Source organism: Grus americana, chromosome 2 (assembly GCF_028858705.1).
Source record: "Grus americana isolate bGruAme1 chromosome 2, bGruAme1.mat, whole genome shotgun sequence".
NCBI classification, from domain to species: Eukaryota; Metazoa; Chordata; class Aves; order Gruiformes; family Gruidae; genus Grus; species Grus americana.
This window is the reverse complement of record NC_072853.1, coordinates 160,068,836-160,085,044: the sequence shown is the minus strand read 5'-3', so window position 1 is coordinate 160,085,044 and position 16,209 is coordinate 160,068,836. Positions and strand designations below refer to the sequence as shown.

Here is a 16,209-nt window from a genome sequence, read left to right as displayed (position 1 = left end):
TTTTTTTCCGTTTTGTTCCAGTAAAAAAAGCAGCTAGAGAAATGTCGGCAACTAAACAAACTAACTTCAATTAACATTTGTCATATGCCCACTGCATTATTATTAACTGCAAAAAGTTAGAGCTTTGTTAGGATATCTCAGGGTATCTTAGGATATCTCAGGGTTTAATTTCCATGCTCAGACTCCACCTATAATTTCTAACTCTCAGATTATGCAAAAGCAGCTGAGTTTTTAAGTTCTGCTCACTGTGGATGACTCAATTGTATACTAACCACCAACACATTTTGTTTTACCCCTTTGTTTTACATGCCTGAAGTGTTCTGGCTAGGGTTTGTCTTGTTCAGAATCTGTATATTTCCCATACTGCTTATTGTCACTCCCCGTCCTTCTCCTTTTAGCTTTTAATGAGATCCTGCGCTAGGACTTGGGCAATTTCACAAAACTATGCTACAGAACTCAGCACACGCCATTTATTACCAAGGTACCCTCACCTCCAAGAAAGCACCATGCGATCTGCAGGCTTTGCCGCAGATTCCTGAGAATTCACACAACTGCACCAGAGACTGCCCCTAAAGCAAAGAACTCAGTCTGATAAACTGCTGCTGATGTCAAAAGATTTTTTGAACTCTTGTACATAAGGTTGGCATCAGGAATCAAGCAATGCACATCACTCAATCCTTTTATGGAGACATGGGAGATTAAGGCTTAGCTTATGACTGGGAAGGTTTCTATTCTCTGTATCAATAGGAGAAAGTCTTGAAGGTGAATAAATTCCAAAGTCTCCAGTGAAGCAGAGGGAGAGCAGCTTTAGGCATAATACAGGTCTTGCTCTGTGATTCTCTGCCACTGCCTTCTGAGATTGTATCAGTAGCCAGCTCATTTTTTGATCTACTTTAAGTAGGGAGAAAAATAAAATGTCCACATATCCTAAGCTTCCTGCCTGAAAGGCCCATGAAAGAGTCTTTGCGAGACAAGCACATTGTCACATTGCAGAACGTCACAGACTTTAATACCGAAAGCATGAAAGAACAGGTGAAATTATTTATTTATGTAATGAGCAGTGATGCTGAGTACTTCCAGATTCTGCTGTCTTTGCTAAGGACTGAGATAAAAATAACGATGTCATTAATCTTACAAAGACACATGAGCACTTCTTTCCAGAAATAACTATTAAGCATAAAATTTCAGGCATTAATCAAAGCATGCAGAGGCCTAACCCTTTTTAGGATTCTAAAAGGAAATGTAAAGCAATACGACTGTAAAGCAACATGAACATAAAGGGGCATTAAACACTTCTTCTAAGCAGGTAACTTCAAGAGAAACAAGCTTCGGGCCAATTTCTCAACTGGTGCATGATTGTATTGCTTCTGCTGGATTCAGCAAAGCTGCAGCAAGTTTTCCCATCTCAGAAGTTGGTCTCTGCTGTCCAAAAGAAGCCTGGAAGAAAGGGCACCACCACATGATATTATGAATATGAAAAAAAAAAAATGCTGCAGGAAGTAGCAAAGGAGATATAGCCATGAGGAAAGGAAAAACATAGGATTAAAAAAAAAGGTTAAGAGGTTCTTTCAGGTAAGAAAACTGGCAGACGCAGCACAAGGGAATGTGAACTCTGCCCAGGCACTGAGAATATGGGTAATACTCAGGGGAAAAAAAAATTAATACAAAAAGATCTCTTTTCAAATAAAGTAGAGATGTAGCACAAGCAAGGATGAATTATATTTGTTTCCCATAGGTCAACTCCAGAAAGAAATTTCTTACAAAGACGGGTCATTTTATCTCAGATCCGTGGTCCTGCTGATAAATCTCAAAGTGATTCAACAACAAAATTTCCCAGGGAATGAGTTCTCACCCTTATTTAGAGCTGCCAAAGGTACTGCTTAGCAGTCCAGGGATACAGATAGATTGTCTGTCAGTTCAAAACTCGTACACAGTTGCCATGAAGGGAAGTGTTATGTTTGCATGTGATTTCCTCGCATAAATCAAATGTTTCTGCAGAGGAACCCATAAAATGCTGACAATATATTAAGACTGTTTTCTCTGAAAATAGTTAACTCAAACTTATAGTGCAGGTCCACTGAGTCAGAAAAAAAACAGAAGGGAAATAAATCATGTCTTAAAAAAACTGACAGAGGAATCCAAACAATTTTAGCATATGAGACTAAAATCAAAAGCTGTTTCAGTACACTATTGAGATAAAACAGCAATAGAAACTGAATATTTACAATTCCATGTACAGAAGACACATATAAGGTGGTTGAGCAGTGAAGTCTGCAAGGCAGGACTGGGCCGATCCCAGGATAGTCAATATTAAGAGAAAAATACTGGGCTCTTCTGTGACTTCCAACAGTGGCACTAACAATTTGGCCATCACGAAGACAGTCGAGTGCACCTTGCTCAGCAGGCTCAGCTATCCAAACGCTTTGCATCCCAGCTAGAACTGAGCAAAGATCAGAAGGGATAAGCATATCACAGATGAATTTTTACCATATACAGAGGACCTGCCTCATTCTGTATCTTTAATTGATTCCATATTTTTTATTTGTTACCTTTAACACATCAATGAAAGACAGCTGGAACCATCATTGAAACACCATTGAACACCAATGATCCAAGAACTTGGACCATCATTTTGCCCATCATGGGCGTGGCCAGCAACTATTCTTAAATCCTTACCTTACCTTGGGCAGCCATTGGGTCCTCTATTCTTCCCAGGTGTAAAGACGGCATTCTTCATGTGAAAAAGAAGACCTGCTGGCTCCAGCAAGGCCAGCTAAATAAACAAGAAATCCAGTAAATACTACTATCAACACACCAGCCTCCAGTGTGTCCTGGAGAACCAGTATCTTAAAAAAGAAGCCGAGCAGCTGCGTCCTGCTGTGTAGACCACTGTTGGTGCTGAACCCTTAACATGGTGCACAGCACACACAGTTAACCATCTCTGCTAGGCCCATTTCCAGACCCTTGCAGAATCCAGAGGGTGAACTTGCATTTAACTGTATTTTTATGACACTACACCAGGCTGAGTGCATCACAACCCAGGCTTTGCAGGTGCTGCCAGAGTAGCTGCTCAAGTTGTCAGCACCGATAACAGTCAGAAATCTGGGATCTGCCAGGCACCCCATGGCTGGCTGCTGACGCAGCGTCTGGGTTTGACAGGATCACCTTACACCATCATTTTAGAATTACAACAGCCAGGATCACCGATCCCTTCATCTTGAGGACATGCCGCAGCAGACACCTTCAACCTTCCCCATGACTAACTGCCATCTCCCAAGGCCACTATGGTGGGCTGGGCGAGCAGGTGAGGGCTGGGCTGCAGAGGCCACCACCACCACCGCCACCACCAATATCTCCATCATCATCACTACCAGTATCTCCACCATCACCACCACCACCAATATCTCCACCACCACTATCTCCACCATCGCCACCGCCACCATCTCCACCACCACCTCCTTCACCACCACCATCAGCACCGCCGCCACCCCGGGGCGGGCTGGGGGTGCAGCTCTGCCAGGGCTGCTCTCAGGGCTCCCCCTCAGCGGGCGGTTACAGCCGTCGGCGGGGGAGCGCTGACGGCGCCTCGCGTGCCGCCCCCACGCCCCGAGGCGGTGCGCGCCCTCCTCGCGCTCACGCCCCGCCCGCCATTGGCCGCGGCCCGGCGCGAGAGAAGGGAGGGGGTTACCGGGAGGGGGGGGGCAGAAGGGGGGGGGGGGAGACGGGCCGGCGGCGCCGCGCGGTCCTACCGCCGTCGGCCGCGGGGCGGGCGGGGGGGGGGAAGGCGGGTGGTGTGTCCCGCACGTCATATCAGCCGCCCGGCCGGGATTGGCTGTCGTGCCTCACCCGACTGGACGCGGGCGCCCGGGCTGGCGCGGTGGCTCCCGCGCTCGGCGCTCGCGCCCGGCCCCGCCCCCCCCGGCGCGGCCCGGCCCGAGGGGAGGGGTGGCGGAGCGGAGCGGCGGGCCCGTCGCTGCCTGCGGCCGCGGGTAGGTCGGCGGCGGGTAACGTGACATCCGCGGCTGGGGGCTTATAAACCTTACACGGGGCGCGGGCCGGCGGCGGCGAGCCGGGAGGGAGGCGGCAGAGCGACGGCCGTTCGCCCTCCCTCACGGGCCGAGGCGGTGGGCGCAGCCCCCTGAGGTGAGAGAACGGGGAGGCCCGCGCCCTCGGTGCCCGGCGGGGAGAGGAGAGGGGAGGGGTCGGTTTTACGCCCCCGAGCCGGGAAGCGAACCTCGTCCCCAAAGGAGAAGGGGCTGCGCGGGTCTGACGGGAGCCGCGGGCGCGAGCGTCCCTGTCCGCGTCCTCCCCCGGGGTCGAGCATCTCGGGTCGCTGGGGCCGGGGACCCCGCCGCTGCCAGGCCGAGCCTGCACAGCCCCTGGCCCTGTAGCTGCTCAGGTGGGTCAGGTCACCCCGCTCCTGCAGCGCTCCTGCCTTCCCCTCCGGCCCGTCGGTCTCCGAGCCGTTGCCCGGTGCCTCTGGAGCCTGGCCGATGCCTGAGGAGGCGGCGGTGCGTGTCAGTGGTGTGTAAGGGGTCGACCTGACCCGTCGTTGGGGGGTTTAACAGGCTGTCCGTGCGCGTGTGTTTCAGGACGCCGGTAGGACCGATGCCCAGGTTGGAGAACTGCGCCGGGAGCTGTTCCTGCACTGCCAGGGGAAGGCACAAAACCCAGCCAGGGGACACGGCAGCCGGGCTGGCCGCCAAGGTGGGCGAGATGCTGAGCTCCTCCGTCTCCAGCCCCTCGCTGACGTTGGTGGGTCACGGAGCACGCAGCCCCAGCACCTCCAGTGCCAGCAGCACCTCCAGCAGCAGCAGCACCTTGAACTTGAGTCAACACCTGGTGCAGAGGAGCGTGGTCCTCTTCGTCGTCGGTGCTTTCATGGCCCTGGTGCTGAACTTGCTGCAGATCCAGAGAAACGTGACTCTGTTCCCCGATGAAGTGATTTCCACTCTCTTCTCCTCCGCCTGGTGGGTGCCCCCGTGCTGCGGGACAGCAGCAGGTGAGTTACTGACCTCTACGAGTGACTTCCCCCCCCCCCATCCTCCCGTGGGGAGGAGAGGTGGTGGGGCTGAATTTGTGACCTGTGCGTGTGCGAGCTTACCACTTCCATCACGCAGCGAGTGATGGGAACTCTGGCTTTTGGAAGGATGCGTGCCCGCTCCAGCTTTGTCCACGTGCAAGATCCACCCACGCGTTTCCCGCGTGTCCGAAGGCTTTTTTTTGAGCTGGTGCACTCTGAATGTGGGTAAAGTGTTATTTCTCCCGCAGCGCGGTGCGGCCTGGAAGCGCCAGTGAGCAGCTCCAGCGCCGTGGCGCGGAGGCCAGCGTGTAAACACGCGCTCCCCACGCAGCTGCCGCCGTGTTTTTCCCGTGGCAGGGTGAGTTCAGTGCCGGATTTCCCCACTTTCCCCCTGTGCCCCGCCGTGGGGCACGAGTGGGCGCGGTGGGGCCGCTCCGTGGTGCTCCGCCGCCGCGCGTCCCCGCCCCTCGCCGGCCATTGGCTGCCGGCGAACTGGTGAGTGGCGGGCAGCGCTCGCCATTGGCTGTCGGCACGAACTGGCCACGGGCTGGGCTGAAAACAAGGAAGTCACGTGCGGCGGAGCGCTGCCCGCCCCTGCCCGCTGCCCACCGCTGCCCACCCCTGCCCACCCCTGCCAGCTGCCCGGGCCGCCGCCACAGCTGCAGGGCTAAATACCCCAGAAAACCCGGGCCGCGGTGCGGTTGGCGCAGCAGCCGGCACTTACCGGTGCACCAGCGTTAATAATTCCCTCCTATCCTTGTCAAAACTAAACAAGGCCTTGATGAAGGGTTGGGGGATTAAAAAGGTGGTAAATCTTAGGAAATAAAGCCACTCTGATCTTTTTCAATTTGCATTGTAAGTACTTTAAACAACTCTTCCATCAGTTTGCGGTTTTTTTAATGCAGTGATACCGTCGTGTGCTATTTGTACCTCATCGTAAGGGAGTATGGATGATAAACTGCATAGTAAAAAAGTTGCCACAAGATACGCTCCAATGAGAGTTCTCATAGTCTTGTCACAGTTGGATTAAACTTTGGCATTTAGCTGTTACCATAACAGGCCTGGTAACTGGCATCAGAATAATGAAACTGTTTCAGCATCAGATCACATGTTTTTCTTAGAATGGTATGTCTTGTAGCCTTCTTAATGTAGAAGTTATTCCTCTTAGGAGTTTAAGGAGGGGGAAAAAAAAGGTGTGAAAGAAAACAAACGTACATATTACATACAGTTAAAGCAGCACGTGTGACCCTGGAGTTGGTGGCAACACATGGAGTTGCAAGGCTTAGAAGCATTAAACTCACTAGTGTTTGTGCTAGCCACTGGGCTAACGTGAGCCTGTATTTTTGTTATGCGACCAATTTGCAAACTGATAAGGCTGAGAAGATGCTATATGAAGATAGAAACTGTGTCTGGTTAATAGTATGAGTAGTTATTTTTCCCTGCCATAAATATGACTGATGGCAGGTACTTCTTTAAGTTCAGCTCTGCTTCTATTTGGTATCAAAATTCATCTGATTTGGATGGCAGCATAGGCTGAATTACAGTCCAGCAGAAGGAGAGAAGGCAGCTCTGCCAAGAAACTTTTGAGTCCAGGCGAGTATTTCATTCAGGGCCTGATTCACGGCTAATGAGTCAGCTTCATAAAACTATCTGCTTTGCATGTGAGCAATACATGCATATTCCATTCCTAACTGTGATTAAGCTTTTTGTTATGCTTTGTTATTTATTGGTACAAAACAAGCATCTGCTCAGGATGTCAAATGAGAGATGCTCGTGGGAGAAAAGGAGCTTGAAGTCAAGTAGCTTAACATCGCAATATATATCTCTGCTTTAAAGGTTCAAACAGAATATTTCTTGTTGGAGTAGGGTTTTTCTTTTTCTAAAGGCGGGGGGTAATAATTGTCTTTTCCTCATCAGGCTTACAGTACTTTGTCAAGCACTTAATTGCCAAACTAATATTTAGTAATATTGAAGTAATCATTGTATAATGGTTAGTACAAGTAGTGTTACTTCTCTTGCAGCTGTCGTTGGCCTGCTGTATCCCTGCATTGACAGCCACCTTGGGGAGCCACACAAATTCAAGAGAGAGTGGGCCAGCGTAATGCGATGTATAGCAGTTTTCGTTGGCATTAATCATGCAAGTGCTGTATCCTTAAACTAGTTTACGTTGTTGCTCGATGTACTTAGTTGTCATGAAACTGTCTCTCCCATTCATGTCTGGGAGAATTACAAAGGTAAGGATGGTGCTACTGGCAGAGACATAAACTTCTGAGACCTGCAGTAGACAGCAGTAGTTACTTTAAGATAAATAACACAGTTCACTTAAAAGTAGTTGGGAAGGGGGGTTCTGAGAACGGGGAGGGATAGACATCATAGTATGTCTGGTTTAACTGCAAGTACAATAGTGTAAGTTGTGTTATTTTAATCTGTATGTTGTCTACATCTAATACTTTCCACAATTAACTGGTGGGGTACACTGAACTGTTCAGTAAGAGTGTTCTTTGTGTGGAATAATGATGGTATGAGCAGAAAACCTAAATCAGCAGGGATAACTGGGTTACTTGAGACAAAAATCCATAAAAGTTAAATATATGGCAATATAGTATATTCTTTAGATGCTCAGTGTGATGAAAATTGATGTTGTCTTTGCACTCACACTCCAGTCCAAGTCAGCGAGAGCTACGATTGCTCGGCAGGTCTGAAAACCGGATCCTTAATGTATTGTATTTAGAGATACAGAGTCACGGTCACTTTCAGTTTGAGTTCTCCCTCGTTCAGTTTCAGCAGCAGGATGTCTGCAGACTTAAAAGGATTGTCCTTAACATCTTTTTCCAGAAATTAGATTTTGCAAACAACGTCCAGCTGTCCCTGACTCTAGCAGCCTTATCACTGGGTCTTTGGTGGACATTTGATCGTTCAAGAAGTGGTCTCGGACTTGGAATTACAATAGCCTTTGTAGCAACACTGATAACCCAGTTTCTTGTATATAATGGTGTTTATCAGTAAGTTATGCTTTTAAAATACTATTTCAACTCTGTTGTCTTAACTAACAGTGCACATGCCCTGCAAGTTAGTTATTAACATATTTGACATGTTATTGTAATAAGACATTCTGTTTATCTAAGGCAGCTAATTGTCCAGTTGTTCCAAATGATCTGATTGAGAACTGGGGGTGGAGGGTGGGGGAGCAGACAAATTGGGATGTATGTTGAAATGGTAACAGCTCAGCAAACTGAACTTCTACTGGCTTGGAGTATCATTAACTGCCTTTTAGAAGCTTATTAAGTTAACAGACTTAATTTTGTTTCCCTATTTCTCCTCCTGTATTACTGGGTTTTTTTGTTTGGGCCCAGGGAAAGAATTCTATAGCATCTTGTTAACAGTACGTAACGTGATGATAATAACTTGTCTCTAACATTTCTTTTTGTTTACTAGGTATACATCCCCAGATTTTCTTTACATCCGTTCTTGGCTCCCATGTATATTTTTCTCTGGAGGTGTGACTGTAGGAAACATAGGACGCCAACTGGCTATGGTAATTACTGTATAATTAGCGTTTCCTTTAACAAGCCAAATACCTTCCATTGTTGTTGGTCCAAGAACAAACTATGCCTTCAAGGGTATGACTCACAAATTGACAGAGATACATAGATATGTTCCCAAGAGTTGAAATGTAAGCGTACCACCTGTGTTGCCAGTAGAGTGGGAATTGTCATAGTAAGTGTTTGAGTATCTCCTGTAGCTAACTTTTTCCAGCAACAGCCTAAATAAGACTGTAATCAGCATGCCACTTCTGGTGAGAATCTTAATCACTCCTGCTCTGTCAATACTTTGAATTAGCATCTAAGGTGGCTAGAAAACTGAGACACAGATGGACTTTCTCTAATTATTTATGTAGTAAAGCATTTTTGTTATGTAGATGAAAGGAAATGTCCCTATATAGCATTAAATTCCACCACTCTGGAATCAAATATGCTCTTTCTGATCACTTAAGATGTAGCTCAAGTATCACTCCGTATATGGGATATATAGTATAAATGACTATCTCATTTGCTAGGTTCTTAAGTAACTATTTCCTTGTAGCATACTTCAGAGTAAACCTGGCTGTATGTTTGCACATCAGCCTAAGGCTTGGTTGTGAAGAGTGTTCTGACAGTGATGAATAGTAATAATTAATACTGTATTGATTTAACTTCTGTCATCTTTGCTACCTAAGTCCTTTATCATGGAAAATATCCTTGAAGTATTTCACTTCTCTAAGGCTGCTGTGATTTAGGTGCCTTTAATTTTTACTGAAGGAAGGGCATTTGTAGACTTGGGAGTTCCTGAACTGTTTACTAAAGAGGAGAGCTGCTTTTTGGGATTGAACCATGAGTGAGTAAAAGGATTAGTCTAAAGCTAGCTGTCTTTCCTGGAACAGGCTTCCTGTCTCTTCTGCCTCCTCTTGCTAACCCAGTGGATGGATGCTAATGTACCTCTAATATGGATAGTCTGAATTTGGTGCTGCAGATGGACAGGCTTGCAGGCAAGCTAGGGAAGAGAGCCACGTTGCTTGACCACCACTGGCTAATACTAAACATCAGTTTCTTTAGTATTGATTCTCAGTTACACTAAATTAACAGTAACCTCTTTTAGAAAAGGATGTTTTTAAAAAAAAAAAATGTATGGGGCAAATCTACTGCTGTTCTTGAGGTTTTTCTTTCATGCTGACTTGATACCAAGTTACAGATTTCTGGGCATATGGTCACAATTTTAACTTCACAGTCAATTTTGGGATTGCTCTGAGGTTCTTTAAAATACAACCTCACTACTCCCCCTTCAAATCCCAGTGGTGCATACTATCTGCATGTGTGTTTCCGTAGGACTACATGTGCAAGGGGAATCATAGAATCACAGAATGGTTTGGGTTGGAAGGGACCTCAAAGACCATCTAGTTCCAAGCCCCTGCCATGGGCAGGGACACCCTCCACTAGGCCAGGTTGCCCAAAGCTCCATCCAACCTGGCCTTGAACACTTCCAGGGATGGGGCATCCACAGCTTCTCTGGGCAACCTGTTCCAGTACCTCACCACTCTAACAGTAAAGAATTTCTTTCTAACATCTAATCTAAATCGACCCTCCTTCAGCTTAAACCCATTGCCCCTTGTCCTGTCACTACACCCCCTGATAAACAGTCCCTCACCAGCTTTCCTGTAGGCCCCTTCAGGTACTGGCAGGCTGCTATAAGGTGTCGCCGGAGCCGCCTTTTCTCCAGGCTGAACAACCCCAACTCTCTCAGCCTGTCCTCATAGGAGAGGTGCTCCAGCCCTCTGATCAACTTCGTGGCCCTCCTCTGGACTCTCTCCAACAGCTCCATGTCTCTTCTGTACTGGGGCCCCCAGAGCTGGATGCAGTACTGCAGGTGGGGTCTCACAAGAGCAGAGTAAAGGGCAGGATCACCTCCCTCAACCTGCTGGTCACGCTGCTGGTGATGCAGCCCAGGACACAGTTGGCTTTCTGGGCTGCAAGCGCACGCTGCCAGCTCATGTTGAGCTTCTCATCAATCAATACCCCCAAGTCCTTCTCCTCAGGGCTGCTCTCAATCCATTCCTCGTCCAGCCTATAGCTGTGCTTCGGATTGTGCCGACCCACGTGCAGGACCTTGCACTTGGCCTTGTTGAACTTCATGCGGTTCTCATGGGCCCACCTCTCAAGCCTGTCAAGGTTTCTCTGGATGGAAGAGAGGGTATAATTTCTCTTTAAATTTGTCACTCACATGAAGTGAAAAAGATAAATTAATATAGTTTTATTTAAACTTTGCTATTGAAAGCAGAGTCTCAGAATAAAATTATAGTGAGTTAGATGCTACAGTTCTGTATTTCACACTGGCATAGGCAGTACTTCCAGTTGCTATGCTTCTTATCTTAGAAAGCAGAGGAAGGGAGCCTTGAAGAAAGAGCAAAAATAAATTTAGGCACATGGAACTTTTTCTTTTTTCCCTTTGACTACTTTTCACCTGGCGTCTCATCTGAATGTAGTTAAAATTGGACTGGCTCCTGCCTGTGACTTTTCTGTCAATCTTGTCATCTTCCTTACAAAGAAAGAAAGAAGTTGGAAAGGCAAAGTATTCTGTTCTGGTTATCTAGAAGTATCTTCTCATGTGTTTTACATTACCATTACTTAGTCTGAGAAAAATTGGAGAAGCCCAACATTTTTGTAGGAACACTTCTGCAAGTCACTGTGAAGCATTCAGTGCTGGAAATTCAAAGAATTCCACTCTAAAACAATGGTAGCATTCAGTCTACTAGTTATTTCTTCTATAGAGATGACCCAGAAGCATCAGTCTGTTTTGTCGGCCATTGCGAATGTGGCAAGAAGGTGGGAGTATTGCATTTTTTTAAGCTAAACCTGAATAAACCAGTTATTTTTGTAGCTATGTTCTCCTGTAGTCCCTGAGCTGTTTAGCTGCATGTGACAGTTGCAGATCAAACAGTAAATGTTTTCTGGGCATTCTAGAGTAGAAGGTGTCACATGTGGAAAATGCTGTAGTGAAGTTGCCTTGCTTCTTCCTCGGCCCCTGCCTAGCTTTTGCAGTCAGAAAAGAAATTAGAAGTCAGATGAGAAGTATCTCTGAGACATCCCCTCCCATCCTGAGAAACATTAGCTGGGAAATGCTTGCTGCTTTTCAGTCACTGGATTTCAAGTGAGCTTACATGCAGTAGCCAAGTGCAGTGTTACCTTAAAGCAAACCTGCTGTTAGCAGAGGGTCTTGGGGTTTGTTTGTTTGTTTGTTTTGGCTTTTTGCTATCAGCTTGAGGATGAAATCCAACATTTTCTTTAATAGCTTGATTTCAAAAGAAAAGGTAAAGGTGCTGCTGCCACCATCAGCTCTCACTGCTCATTATGACACCTAAAGTTGCTCAGTCAGTACTCATCGGCTGGGTTAAATGGATGGCAACGCTTCATTTTGAGCTGTAACCATCATTCTCAACATCTGGCAAACTACGGTGGTATTCAGAACTTGGACCTAACAAATACCTATTGTTTTGTACTGCTTGAGGCTGCAGAACTGCAAATGCATTCAGTACTTACAAATACAGTGGCATTTTGGCTCTAGAATGAGAATAATATGCTACAAACTTTGTTTTAAAGAAAAGTTGGTTAAATTTCTTACACTGACCTACTATAGGGTTTCATACTAGAAAAGGGACTTAGGAGAAAGTGAGTAAGCCTATCTGATACCAGTCCTTGATTGGAAAATAAAGTAACTTATGCTTGAAGACAGTTTGAAAGAGGGCTGTTAAAAAAATAAAATAAAATTAATTAATGCCCATTAAATGAAGCAGTGTGTACCTTTTGTTAAGAAATAAGCTCAGATAGGGAGGAAAGCTAACAAAAGCTTATAAAAAGCAGTAGGATTGGTAGATGGATTTATCAAATCCACTAATTGAGGCAGCACAGACCCATAGTGACTTCTTTGTCCACAGTTGAGGAGCATGTCCTTGTTGAGCCCTTATAAGAAGCCATGTCTGCTAGGTCATTGTCAGCCTAACTGAAGCTAGTTGACTATTTAATCATTGAAAATACTGCATAATGTAGTCAATTCTCAGATGGCATTAAAATATAATATGCATTTGGTTTTTTTGTCCATAGGGTATTCCAGAGAAACCACACAATGACTAAATCTTTGAAGAGAGCATGGTGCCAGTGAAAGCAACATTACGAAGATGCGTTCCTGTTTTAAATTGAAGATTATTTAGAAAAAATAATCTCTTTATGGGCTCACTGCACAAATGACTTGTGGAAAAAAATATTAATCCACTCTTAGAATAGCCAAGTGAAATTAACTGCTTATCTTGAAATCTTACCCTGAATTACCGCATAAGCATTTGCGTATGGCTGTTCTCTGGAAGAGTTTAACACCAAGTTGCAGACAACTGTTCAGGCTAAGTGGCAGTTTTCCAAGTATTAGATTCCAATGTAAGTTATTGAAGCAGCTGCCGTATTTTAAAGCCTTGAAACTGAAATTTAATTACAAGCTCTTGTATCAGTGCCCAAAGGAAGTAGATCGATGGTGCTTAACAATGATGAAGTATGGTTTAATAGGAATAGTATTTATCCAAATCTTTAAAAAATAGGGTTATTTAAAAATACGAGTGATCAAAACAGATTAAAGGCATTGCATTAATGCTTTTAGGAGTCTTATGAAGGAATCATGCCCTTACTTGTAATGCTGCATTAAGTTTCTGTCTTTGATGGTGGAGAAGGTTGGAGGGACGAAAGCTTAGAAGTCACTTAGTTTGGAATCTCTGAATTACTTCAGTACGATAGGTGAACACTGGAGACAATCTTGTTCAAATGGGAACTTTATCAAGAAATTGTGACTGGAAATTTCATTACTTCTGAAGCTTGCAGTTAGATTTGTAAGAATCAAGTTCTGGTCCTAATTCAGTAAGAAATGTAAGTGTGTGTGAGTACTGCTTAATATTAGACATACGCTTCAGTATCTCACTGAAGGAGGTCTCGGGTATCTTAAATGTCTGGTGTCACTGAAAAAAACGTGCATTGCAGGCCATGGCTTGGCCATTGAGTATGTGCCCCCAGCTCCTGAGGTTTGCAGTTTCGTCCCAGAGGTGTCCTTGATCTTGCTTCTGTTTGAGTCAGGGTTTTGACTGCAATGATTGGAAACAGAAGCGGGCCTAAAATGTGATTTAAACTTTATGTGAAGAATAGCAAACGGCTTGTTTTCTCAGTTCAGCTTCTGAAAGAGATCACTACTTGTTTTTTCACAACCCTATAGAACTTGCAATCTGTGATTGCCTTCTTAAAAAAAAAAAAGTGCTTATGTCACTACGTTAAACATTTGGTGTTTCTTAATACTTAGTTCTGGTGAGCACAACGTATTCATTTGATAGCTTAGACCACAGGAGACCTAAATAGCAAGTATTAGGTCTTAAAAGTTGAAGTGCAATGTACAGTAAATCTGAGCCTCATGTTCTCTTCAATATCGATCATTTCTTATGAGAGATTAAAGAGAAAAGGGTTCTGAGTTCATTTCAATGCTGCATGGAGTCAAATGGAGCAATAATTTATTTAACTAGTAAAGCTAGTTCTGTTGTATCTTTCATTGAACCCAAATTTTTAGAAATACTCCAATTTTGTGGTTATGGTGTACTTGTAAACTTTTATGGATTTGCCATTTTGTATTATGCAATTTTTTTTTGTGTGTGTGTGTTCATTTCCAATCTTACATGGCTTCAGATATAGTTAGAGGCATTGGTTAAAGAGTGACCCATCAAAAAAGATGTTGAGGCCAGGTAGCAGTGTTCTGGCTGTTTTCACTCTTCTAAGGGAATGCTATAACTGCTGCTTGTGCTTTTTTGTAGCAGGAAAAGTTAGCACAAAGTCTATATCACAGAGCGGACCCCAATTCTAATCTTGCTTTGGTGTAAATCAAGATTAATTTCATTGGTATAAGCTCCTTCCTCAAATGTTTAAAACCTGAATAATCACATTTTATAGGACTACTTGAAGAAATAAGATCAACTGGATCAACTCAGCTGTTTTAAGAAGTATGCTACCTGCTGGGGAGACAGTTTTGTAACCATCCTGAAACCCATTTCAAAACGTTATAAAACCAGTAAAGATGACTGTGATCTCTATGGATATTTGATTGATAGAGAAATATTTAAGATTTATTTGTAAAGACTGAAACTAAATCTGTATGTGTTAGGAATAATGCAGCCAAAAATGTAAGTCAAAAGTTCATTTTTTGCCAATACTTCTGAGTATCTTAACCAAAGTGATTTAAGTTTGGAAGAGGTGGGGAGGGGAGTGAAGAAAATTTGCACTATTCTGAATTTGAACACTTAAATTCTCATTCTTACTGATGAGTTTTCAGCAGTGTGTTTGGTTTTACACTTTTTTTACTATTAAAGTTTTAAGATCAAGTCATGTTTGCCTTGGATTCTCTGTATTCACATTATGCAGGAATCTTTCTTGAAAGAAAGTTGTTATGGTTGCATAACAAATATTCAGTCATGCATACACCGTGACTGAAAAAAAAACCAAACCCCTAAACTGAACTTGGAGACGTTAGCTTTTAGAGGGACTTCCAGCCAGTTGAAGAAAAACAGTCTTGCTATTGTGCCAAGAAAGCGGCATAAATGTCTGTTTTGGTTATGTGACTTAAGGTACAGAATCTTATTACATTGTCTTCTAAGATGCTGAAATTCGTAATTTGAAATAAAATATGGAGGGAGCAGGGTAAACAGGCAAATTTCTTTTGTGGCTTGGTGATTGCTGAAGTCTAAAGCATCTTAGGGTGCAAACAATAAGAATGAGTAAGCACAGCTGATAAGGCTAAGCGACTCTAAAACTGTTGTGTCATCTGATTTAGGGAAGATAGTATCTTGCAAATGTAGACAAAAAGTCTTCAATTTGCACTTAAATATTTATTCCAACCCAAACCCTTCTATGATTCTATGTCAGACTTCTAGAAGCTGCTACATTTGTGGTGGAAACCGTAGAATGGTTTTCTGATCAGTCTTCATCCATCTCAGTGCAGAGTCTGTCGGCTTAGGTGAAAAAAAGCTTCATTAGGAACTTCTTAACTATTTTTTGCTTAAAAAGCCTGTGCGTGCTTAACTTCAGTGCATGTTCCATGGCAGCTGAGGAGGTAGCTACTGTTAACAGCTCCAATCTGAGGATGACCCATGTCCTCCAGGTACATTGCTTTCCCTCAAACTCTGCTCAGATTTTGTCATAAGGAATTAAAAATACTTTTTTTTTTAAAAGAAATGTGATATACAGCTGGGTCTTGGAGAACTAGGACACAATGGTCTCCTTTTGAGACAGGAAAGTGTGTACAAAGTTTCTAAAGAAAAAAATAAAAGTCTTCCCAGCAAGAATGATGATTTGACCTGTGCATATTTCCTGCAAATTCATTCAGCAGGTTGTTCAGCCTTTGGCTTTAAGCACGGGGATTTGCAGGTGCTAAATTAGCCACAGGAGGGCCCATAGTCTGTTCTCTGAATACAACAGGAACATATTGAGATGAATAATGAAATTAAGTCTCAATTGCCTTACTGCACATCAGAGTAGCTCCAAAATTCATGAGAACAAAGCATTACACGCTGGACTAATTGAACAAAGCATCCTTCTGTAGAAGAGGTCATTGAGGGCCCTATCTTGGAAACCTGTGAGAGG

The 16,209-nt window shown here is 44.4% G+C and overlaps 1 protein-coding gene across 2 annotated transcripts; it reads left to right on the top strand.

Moving 5' to 3' along the window:
- The first annotated feature begins 3,861 nt into the window (after nucleotides 1–3,861).
- INSIG1 (insulin induced gene 1) lies at nucleotides 3,862–14,955 on the top strand. 2 transcript variants are annotated; one of them, XM_054815917.1, is made up of 6 exons: nucleotides 3,862–3,989; nucleotides 4,593–5,002; nucleotides 7,045–7,169; nucleotides 7,859–8,025; nucleotides 8,459–8,558; nucleotides 12,655–14,955. In XM_054815917.1, the coding sequence occupies exons 2-6, from the start codon at nucleotides 4,609–4,611 to the stop codon at nucleotides 12,682–12,684; spliced, it is 816 nt and encodes a 271-aa protein (XP_054671892.1). In that variant the 5' UTR covers nucleotides 3,862–3,989; nucleotides 4,593–4,608; the 3' UTR covers nucleotides 12,685–14,955. The 2 variants fall into 2 exon arrangements, with proteins under 2 accessions (XP_054671892.1, XP_054671891.1); XM_054815916.1 differs by having other exon boundaries at nucleotides 3,929–4,143.
- The last annotated feature ends 1,254 nt before the right edge of the window (nucleotides 14,956–16,209 follow it).